Raw genomic sequence first — 9,693 nt, 5'->3', positions numbered from 1 at the left:
AATGACAACATACGTTATTCCGTTTGTCATCGGTATGTTACTTGCCCGAGATTCATCATCGGTATCTCCATACCTAGTTCAATCTCGTTACCGGCAAGTCTCTTTACTCGTTCTGTAATGCATCATCCCGCAACTAACTCATTAGTCACATTACTTGCAAGGCTTATCATGATGTGCATTACCGAGAGGGCCCAGAGATACCTCTCCAATACTGGGAGTGACAAATCCTAATATCGATCTATGCCAACCCAACAAACACCTTCGAAGATACCTGTAGAGCATCTTTATAATCACCCAATTACATTGTGATGTTTGATAGCACACAAGGTATTCCTTCGGTATCCGGGAGTTGCATAATCTCATAGTCGAAGGAATATGTATTTGACATGAAGAAAGCAATAGCAATAAAACTTAACGATCATTATGCTAAGCTAACGGATGGGTCTTGTCCATCACATCATTCTCCTAATGATGTGATCCCATTTATCAAATGACAACACATGTCTATGGTTAGGAAACTTAACCATCTTTGATCAACGAGCTAGTCTAGTGGAGGCTTACTAGAGACACTGTGTTTTGTCTATGTATCCACACATGTATCAAGTTTCCGGTTAATACAATTCTAGCATGAATAATAAAAATTTATCATGATATAAGGAAATATAAATAACAACTTTATTATTGCCTCTAGGGCATATTTCCTTCATTTAAAACTTCCCCGGATTACACCACACGAAAGAAAGCTTTCGGGCTCTACTCCTAGCGCATATGAGTCCCAAATTTCCAAAAGTAACAAGTATTGGTGATGCACAAGTATGGTGATTACAAATTGGTTTAGTGGAAGTGTAGATCAGGTGATTCTCTTTCAATGATCATGGTTTGGTGGAGTTTGAGTGGAGGGATGAAGAGAAATCAAGCTTTTAGGGTGTTGGCAATGGTGGAGCAACTCAAATGGAAGATTTGGTCTAGAGGTGGGATAATATTGGAGAAACTCAAATAAAAACTTATTTGTTTAGCTGGTTTGCTTTTGTAACCTCTTGCTCTATGTGGGTTTCAATTTCATAAACAATTATTTTCTCATGCCATGCTCATTACTAGGATTATTTTCTCATCAAGGGGACCTATATATTTCTACTAAATTCATGAGTTGAAGTTATGAGTACTGATAACCTCCTTTAGCAGGCGTGGTCATCAGGCCACATGCATCACTATGTATGAGTTCCAATGTCTTGGAATTCCCTCGTTATTACCAGCGAAAGGTGTTGTGTTCATTTTTCTAAGTAAGCAAGACTCATACGTCTGAGATGATTCAAAATCAAACAACTTTAGAAGAATCACATCATGGTCATTTTTCTTCTGATGGAGAGATAGCCTAAAACTGTTGTCTCAGTTTAGTCATGGCATCTTGTCACTTACAAAATGGTGCATCCATTATGCTTTCAAAAGATGCCTAGTCATGCATGGATTTTCAGCTCCCATTACCTCACCTAGTACTAGTAACATACGCCAATCTAAGAACATATCGATATTACATGATGTTTGGTGGATCTGTAAGAACATATCACTATTACATGATGTTTGGTGGATCTCTTTCACCTTCCTCTACTAATTCAGGCCTTTCAAGAGTTGCGACAAATCTTTGCCATCTTGGCACTTTCTATCTATGATCTCGATACGTCATTCCTGACGTATCCTTGAAAAAAAAAGAGTTGCGACAACTTCACCAATCACCATCTCTTGAAGATGCAAAACCTATCATATGACCATGATTCATGGACTCCTCTGTGCGGGCCTTCTTATTCTGTCTCAAAAGCATATCAGATTTCAATGGGCAGCACAAACTCCCTGCAACTTTCAAATGGCTGTGGCACTCCTGTTGTCAGAAGGAACATAATGTGTTCTTTTGGCTAATTCTTCGAAATGAACTCGATACTAGGGCTATGATTCAGAAGACATCTTTTTTGCTTGCCATATTACACTTGTCGTGTAGGCATAGAGCGCTAGAGACAAAAAACACTTTCAAAGACTGCAAGTTCATATTGGCCTGTTGAAACACAACGAACGACAATCATTAGTATTCTAGAGAAAAAACACAAAAATTACCATGTAATTTAATACTAGCTCGGTCGAGAAGCGCATACATTTAGTTTTCAGTCGGAGGTAAGAGACACGAGGTTCGCATCACACCACTTGTTCTCACCCTTTTTTTTCTGGAAAAAAGAACACAATTATTTCTTGTGTTAAAATGAAATTCTACAAATGAATTCTTCGACTATATTGATTTTATAGGTGGAAGAGACCACCAGATACAACCGCATTGTGTCCTCCTTCTACGTGATACTTGTGGTATGGTTGCATAATGGAGTACTTTACACTAAAAACACAATACACCATCTATGTTACAACCTATGCGCAGTAAAGTCCTGTTGAGCCCTCAAAATCGGCAGCAGCTGAAGGCAGCTTCATCATTTTTCAATCTGATGCCCGAAGCAGGACGAGGCTGTTTCAGCACTGACATGAAGCTTCTTGTTGCTTTGCTGATTGTATCAACCTAGAGAGAAAGCTTTCTTGTCACCCTGCATTAAATGCTGTGTATCTTCAAGCTCGACCTCGCCACCTCCTTTCCACTCCTTGCCACCTTCAAACATTATCTCAATCTGCTCCAGAGTTTTCCCTTTAGTTTCCGGCACACAGAAGTACACAAACACAACGGAGACGGTCGAGATCGCTGCAAAGACGAAGAACATTCCCCCCACGGATATAGCACGGGCCATGGAGAGGAACGACATGGAAACCAAGCCACTGCCCACTCTGCCACCTACTTGACCAAGTGCTGATGCCTGAGCTCGCAATCTTATAGGAAATATCTCTGAAGATAACACCCAGCATATCGGTCCCATCCCGATCGAAAAGAATGCCACATTCCCGCAAACTGCAAAGATCGCCATATCAATCCCAAGATTTGGAGAAATAAGCCCCTCAGCATGCTTTCGCAATGTAAGTGCAGTCCCCAAGGCAAATAGGCAGACCGTCATGCCAATGGTGCTGACATACAGAAGCGGTTTGCGCCCAACTTTATCAATGAGGAAAATGGCAACCAGTATGAAAATCGTTTTAGTAAATCCAACAGCAACTGTTGCTGCAAGAAGCTCCTGGTCAGACTTGATTCCAGCATCCCTGAAAATTGTTGGGCTGTAATAGACAGTAGCATCAATTCCAGTGATCTGCTGGAACAACTGAATACCACAGCCAGCATACAGCATCCGACGAACGGCCGGAGAAGGGTTCAGCAGCTCCCTCCACACCGCCTTGTCCTCAGAATTAACCGACTTCATGATATTTGCAGCTTCCTCAATCTCAGCCAGCCTTTCTTCAACCTCAGCCTCCGATTCACTTATCTGCAGCAACACCGCCCTGGCCTCTGGAACTCTCTTCTCCATCATCAGCCACCTGGGGGACTCCGGGATCACAAAAAGCGCGACGCCGATGAAGACAGACGGGAGGATACCGACACCAAGCATGACCCTCCAACTGATGTGCTCGGAGAGGCCCGAGAAAGCATAATTGGAAACGTAGCCGAGAAGGATCCCCAAGTTGATGCAGATCTCAGGGAGGGATGTGAGAGTCCCCCGGGCAGCCGCGGGGGAGATCTCGGCAATGTAGACGGCAGATATCATGGCGCCAAAGCCGATGCCCACCCCGGCGAGAAGCCTCCCTATCATGAGCACGGTGAACGAAGGAGCGAATGTCATGATGGCTGCACCGGTCTGGAAGATGATCGCACCAAGGCCCATTGTCCATTTCCTGCCGATGGCATCGGACGTTCTTCCTCCTGACAGGCTTCCCAAGAGTGAGATCACACTTAGACAACCAACTAGGATCTCTTCCTGAAACTCGGTGATGTGGAGATCTTTCTGGATGTAGATGATTGCGCCACTCATGACACCGACATCTGCAGATAGCAGCATGAGTCTTGGGTTATGATAAGTGTTAGATAGATAAGCATGGAATCTCAAATCTCTTAGAAGCTCAATAGCACGGCAGCCACAAAAACTAAGTACACTAGTCATGTTCCGGATGCTGAAAATCTCAGTTTGAATTTTTAAATCATCTACGTACATAGGTATGTAACTGTATGTTGCATCAAGATAACATGGTCTTAACTTCATGTCGCAGTTTCGAAGTTTTCTCTTCAGTCTGTTATGGTGTTGGCTGAGAATAAAATCAAGATTCACTCGTGAAGGGATGAAAATCTAGCGTCAGCAGTTGCAAATCTCTATCGCCATCAGAAGGATGTCACGAGCGAACTCACGATTCCAATCACGGGGGCGCACCACAACAAGCCATTTCTATTCGTAGACTCTCCGGCCGCGGCATCGCGAGAGGACTCACCGTAGCCGAGGAGGATGGCGTTAAGCGAGGCGAAGATGGCGCAGCCGTACACGAACCTCTCCTTGCTCCTCCTCTCGGACGCCGAGGGCCTCCTCCGGCTTACCGCCGCCGCGTCCAGCTCCGGCCCGTCGGTCGGATGGAGGGCCGCGTACTTGCTCCCCCTGCCGTCGGCCGCGCCCGCCATCGCCTCGCTCCGCGCTGCCGGCGACGCTGCTGTTGCCGCGGAGTGGCGTCCGATTTGGAGGTCATTAACGGCGAACGAGGCGCGAGGCGGGGATGGTGGGGGATGTCGACGTGCTTCCGCTTCGCCGCTCGCCTGTCTCTTTCCTACTGGTCTGGGCGAGGCGAGGTGCCAAGATTTGTACTCCTACTCCATAGTACGTTTCCTTTTCGAGTGAAAACATTTCCAGAAGAGAACGGTCCACTCTTGCGAGTCTCTGGGGCTAGTCCACCGCAAAAAAAAAGTCTCTGGGGCTAGAGTTCGGTTGGGATTATTTGGGCTGGTTTTGGCGATTTTGTCTGCCTGGGTCATGGTCATCAGGTCATGTACTCCTACTCGGTTTCGGCATGGAAAATTATGGAAGGTGGACTTGGACGCGCCCTCGCCGGCAAACAGGACTGCGACTATTGCTGAGTCAGACTGTTACCGTACCGTGTTCTTGGATTCCGGAGTAATTTACACGGTGTAGAACTACGTCTACGTTGTCAGCTATTTCAAGTTTCTGAAAATTTGAGTGATGTAGATCGTTCCTGTTATAAAAGATTTCTGGCAGTATTTGATAGTGGAAAACTCCAAACAAAAAAAAAGCAGATGGTAAAGGCCAGATAGCCCGGTGAAAAATGCGATTTGCAATTTGGCCGGATTGACGAGTTGGCAGGTGAGTGAGACAGAGCTGTAGTACTACGTAGTACTAGTTTCAGTGCAGATGCCAAGTTTAAGCAAACTCCATGGTGGTTTGGACTAACCAATCCTTAGGCTCTAGCGCTGCAAACCAACGATCCATCTCAGAAAGTTCCATCCCGGCTCCCAGTCCCCTCTGCGTCAGAGGCTCCCACACGGCCACACCTACCAACCTCAATCTGCCAAACACGACAATGTTCTCTACTCCGATCCTCAATACAACAGTTTCTTGCTAAGCTACAGCAACGCCACGTGTTTTGTGCCCGCCGATGATCGCGTGACGTGCTCAGCAACATTCGAACCCCGTCATGCAAACAACGTTGCGATGCGACGCATTCTCCCCGAGCAGAGAACTAAGGTTGGATCCTCACGGCGTGTTTGGCAATATTTGGGAAGGGGAATGGGAGTTTAGATGAGGGAGGAAACATAGATGGAGGAATGAAAGAAGAGAAGATGACTGACCGTAGCCGAGGAGGATGGCGTTGAGCGAGGCGAAGAGCGCGCAGGTGAAGACGTACCGCTCGGCCGTCTTCCGCCGGCGGCTGCCCGCCTCGGCCCTGCGCGCCCACTCCGCCCCGTCCAGCTCCTCCTCCTCCTCCGGCTCCACCCGCCGGTACTCGCTGCCGCCCTTCGCCGGCCTCGCCTTCACCGACTCCATCATCCCCGTCATCTCCGAGTCCGATGCTACCACGCTCAAGGACTGGTCTAGCACAGCAGGCTGCTGTGATGCTGCATCTTTGCTTCTCTTCAGATCTAGCGCGGCGCAGGAGCTCAAAATGATTCAACTCCTGGCTCCTTTTGCCTTGGCTTGGGTCTATGTATGTATGCTTTGTTTTGTTATACACACGACCGCTGAGATTGGTCTTTGGTCTCCCCCTCCCTCCCACGTTCACGGCAGGAGCGCAGGAGCTCTCGGTGTTTTCTATGGTGCAAGTGGCAACAGGGCGGCACTCTTATATTACATGGGAATCGCTATCAAGATTCCGGTCTAGGCGTTTAAAGAGGTTTTAGAATTCCAGATCCATTCCGGTTGCGCGTGAGGTTGGTCTAGACTAGACTAATAGCAAGTGGGGCAAACTGCAAAGCAACCGGAAGCCAACGACTTTTTCTAACTCAAGAACCGGATGGCTTCTTGGGTCCAAAAAAGCACTGGATGGCTTCAGAAGCACTGGATGTTTTACCAAGTTTTAGGCAGAGCTGCATTAGTTTACATACAGACCGGGAACTCCATTGTTGCAGAATTTCACAAGATTAACAGTGCATACTTCATAGAGAGAGGATAAGAGTCACCGGAATCATGCATTGCAACCGCTGGTTACCTCGGGATAGAGAATGCTAGTGGCTAATTAAGATTAAGGAGTACTATCCTCGCATTCCAAGGGTCAAAGGATCGCTTGCTGTGTGCATTAGAAGAGTCAAAACTCCTTGTCCCTGTATCGGTATGCTCTGTGCTCCTGACGACCCTCACTGGTCAACCGGAATTTGAGGATCTTGTGAACGCTCGTCAGATGTTTCACCTCCTTGGGCGGTGCTTCCTTGATGTTTCTGCCTTGCTTGTCCTTGTTTTCCTTGGGAGGTGCCGGCTCTCCATGAACAGGTTTTGGTGGAGCATCTGGAAAGGAAGCAAAATATTTAAAAAAAGCAAATGAATCCACTGTAAAAATTGCACTAGGGTCGGCGCCAGGGAACAAGGTTCCTCATGAATGGCAATGTTGCCCTGCCTTCCCGACAAGTTAGATAAAAACATGCTATGTGTGAACAAGGTGCCATCTCATACGAAACAAGCATGGAAATCTGAAGGAAACGGCATCATCGTATTCACAGGGTATCAGGTTAATGTACAAAACTCGGTTATGGGATTTAACAGGACATGCGAAATGTTTGCTGCAAAGAAAGAGGCTGCAGAGGGATGCAAACACTCACCACTTTCTGAAAATAAATAGCATGTGCCAACCGTTTCTTCGTATTCTCCAATCTGCCATTAAACAAGGCATCAGCCACCAGCTCACTCAGCAACTAGGTTAACAACTAGAAGCCCTAAAGTAGAGATTCCAATATTTAAACAACAGAAGAAAAAAAAGGAAGAAAAAACAATGAAGTTAACTGGTACAGGTAACATCAGCTAACACAGTGCTTGTTAGTGCTAAAGCTATCACAAACAATTATGGAGTTCACATGAACCTTAGTTCCATCTATTTATTCACCATAATAGACACAAAGAATAACTCACAAAATTTTCTCAATATATTCTCCAGACAGTCTCCTATTATGAAAAGGTTTTAACATATCCAGATAAATGGGTGTATCCAGATACATCGTTCTAAAATATGAACCCCAAGTAAAGTTCCCTTTTGGAGGCGATCAAACTTTATTCATTCATTAAACAAATTACATTAGCACCCAAAGTAAAGTTCTAACAGTGATACATTAGTTGTACATTCATACAGTATGAAAGATCTACACCCCTACCAACAAATTCACTCCATGTCTCAAAGGTATGGTTTATTATAGATGGCAGCCATATAAAACATCCGTGCCAAAAGTTCAATAAGATAAACTTCAAACTATAGAATAGTGCCCTTTAACTCCCCGCAAAAAAAAAGAATAATGCCCCTTAACTTGACAAGTAAACGTCTTCAAAAGCGAACATAACATGAATAATACTCACCATCTTCAGGCCATCACCTACTACCAAGGTAGGAGTCAATGTATCCAAACCCTGAAAAAGAAGATTACAAATAACTTAGCGAACTACACATAAAGGCGGTAAGCAAAATTGTACAGGTAGCTCAAATAAGCCAACAAGACGATCACTAAACGCATAACTACCTAGCTTGTCGCCGTGAATCTACGAAACAGACATAGACACAACTTGAACAGGAATTTGTATCTGATAACGGTATCCATTGACTATGGCAACCTAAAAACAAATCTGAAGGAAGGTTGCTCCAAACACAAGAAACATATATAGCCCTTTCATGTAAGAAGTGGAACATACTAATGGCAAGAACTCTCTTAGATAATCAGCACATAACCTACTGCTTCATCTTAGTGCAAACAAAAAAATAATTTGCTCTGGGACTCTATTGGCCATTTAAACATTTCTGATATAATCAAATCTAAAGTGAACTCTTTCTTTATATATATCAATATGACAAAAGTGCTTAAGGACAATTTAGAGACACCACATCTTCTTAATTACATTTACAACAGAGCCTAATGTCCCTTTGTACCAGTAAGCTGCATACTGTGAGATGAAACCAACTTACAGAGAGTATATAAGGGGCATTTGGTTGTATGCAGGAATAATGAACATCATCTAACTCTAGCAAGACATACTCTTCTTCTTCTTCCTCCTCCTCCTCCTCCTCAGCAATTTGTTTATCTTTCTCAGCTTCCTTTGCCATCCCCAACAAGAATTTGCACTTGTACAGCAGTAAATCCTGCACTTCACCAACCAGATTACCTACAGAGTTCAGAAGCAAGAACTGAATACACAAGATACAACTATCCAGGGAATGTTTGCAGTAGGCGAAATACACAACTAGGATTGCCTGGCAAAAAAGTAAATCCTTTCAGTCCCTTTGTACTTTGTGCTAAACAGCTAGCAAATTAATTTACCAAAGATCGGGACTGCAGACGATACAACAACTCTTAAGGGGGAGTGGATTTTACATGCCCCAACTGTTTACACCAAATACCCTCATGTGAAATAACCTAAACTGCCCACGATGTACCCTCTGAAATTTTCACCTCAGCACACAGGTCGCTGCCAGTCAGAGATGGAGCCCTCTCTCTATCTGTTAGCTTCCATTCGCCGAACAATTGCAACGAAGGAACAAAGGAAAGAGAAAGAACGAAGCCTTACCTGGTGGTGGCGGTGGAGGCCGCCGCCGGCGCTTCACAGATGAAGGTTGGCGTCGGGGAGGGGGCGCGACTTCAGTTGGGGGGCGATTAGGTGGGGCTTGTAGTTGGCGCGGTTCCGGAGGGAGAAGCGCGTTGGCGCAGACGGCGAGCGGCGGGTCCTCGGAGGGCGGCGGCGGCGGCAGAGCCCACGGCGCGAACTAGAGTCGCAGGGGACGCCGTGGCTGGGCTGGGATGGGATGGGCTGGATTGGCGCACGAAGGCTATACTGGGCCTGGCTATGTACTTTAGGTAGGTCTTGTGACACCTGAAACGGGCACCTTTTCTCAAAAAAATATTTTTGGAACGGACACCAACACATCAGTCACACGCAAAAATAACCTGTTTTAGTTTTGCTATTTGAAAATAAACCTGCAGTTCAAGGGCTTTTGACGGTGTCATAAACTAAGAAGTACTAATCTATACGGCCTGCAATCCATGGGTTGGGCTTATGGCCCGCCAATCACTAAAAAAGAAGGGCTACCGAAGCTGTGAAC

The 9,693-nt window shown here is 45.5% G+C and overlaps 2 protein-coding genes across 4 annotated transcripts; both read right to left on the bottom strand.

Annotated features, from left to right (window-relative positions):
• Positions 1 to 2,251: 2,251 nt before the first annotated feature.
• Positions 2,252 to 6,220, bottom strand: LOC125539065 (probable polyol transporter 4). 2 transcript variants are annotated; one of them, XM_048702429.1, is made up of 2 exons: positions 5,756 to 6,220; positions 2,252 to 3,952 (listed from the first exon to the last, which is right to left on the bottom strand). In XM_048702429.1, exons 1-2 carry the CDS (start codon positions 5,961 to 5,963, stop codon positions 2,547 to 2,549), a joined length of 1,614 nt encoding a protein of 537 aa, XP_048558386.1. In that variant the 5' UTR covers positions 5,964 to 6,220; the 3' UTR covers positions 2,252 to 2,546. The 2 variants fall into 2 exon arrangements, with proteins under 2 accessions (XP_048558386.1, XP_048558387.1); XM_048702430.1 differs by lacking the exon at positions 5,756 to 6,220 and adding an exon at positions 4,393 to 5,696.
• A 246-nt stretch (positions 6,221 to 6,466) lies between these two features.
• LOC125539066 (general transcription factor 3C polypeptide 6-like) lies at positions 6,467 to 9,417 on the bottom strand. Of its 2 annotated transcripts, none has more exons than XM_048702431.1 (5): positions 9,162 to 9,417; positions 8,563 to 8,759; positions 7,962 to 8,012; positions 7,217 to 7,268; positions 6,467 to 6,905 (listed from the first exon to the last, which is right to left on the bottom strand). In XM_048702431.1, the coding sequence occupies exons 2-5, from the start codon at positions 8,698 to 8,700 to the stop codon at positions 6,709 to 6,711; spliced, it is 438 nt and encodes a 145-aa protein (XP_048558388.1). In that variant the 5' UTR covers positions 8,701 to 8,759; positions 9,162 to 9,417; the 3' UTR covers positions 6,467 to 6,708. The 2 variants fall into 2 exon arrangements, with proteins under 2 accessions (XP_048558388.1, XP_048558389.1); XM_048702432.1 differs by having other exon boundaries at positions 8,563 to 8,736.
• Between the last annotated feature and the right edge of the window lie 276 nt (positions 9,418 to 9,693).

The sequence above is a fragment of the Triticum urartu genome, chromosome 2 (genome assembly GCF_003073215.2).
Source record: "Triticum urartu cultivar G1812 chromosome 2, Tu2.1, whole genome shotgun sequence".
NCBI classification, from domain to species: Eukaryota; Viridiplantae; Streptophyta; class Magnoliopsida; order Poales; family Poaceae; genus Triticum; species Triticum urartu.
Note: the sequence above shows the minus strand (reverse complement) of the source record. Positions and strands in the feature narration are given on the sequence as shown.

What these genes read in the sequence shown, in the direction of transcription:
- LOC125539065 (XM_048702429.1), bottom strand. Translation starts at nt 5,963, where the DNA reads ATGACGGGGATGATGGAGTCGGTGAAGGCGAGGCCGGCGAAGGGCGGC. An exon ending in CGCCATCCTCCTCGGCTACG is followed by an intron (nt 3,953 to 5,755) that starts GTCAGTCATCTT and finishes TGCTATCTGCAG; the next exon opens with ATGTCGGTGTCATGAGTGGC.
- LOC125539066 (XM_048702431.1), bottom strand. Translation starts at nt 8,700, where the DNA reads ATGGCAAAGGAAGCTGAGAAAGATAAACAAATTGCTGAGGAGGAGGAG. An exon ending in ATGCCCCTTATATACTCTCT is followed by an intron (nt 8,013 to 8,562) that starts GTAAGTTGGTTT and finishes CTTCTTTTTCAG; the next exon opens with GGTTTGGATACATTGACTCC. An exon ending in TAGGTGATGGCCTGAAGATG is followed by an intron (nt 7,269 to 7,961) that starts GTGAGTATTATT and finishes GTTTAATGGCAG; the next exon opens with ATTGGAGAATACGAAGAAAC.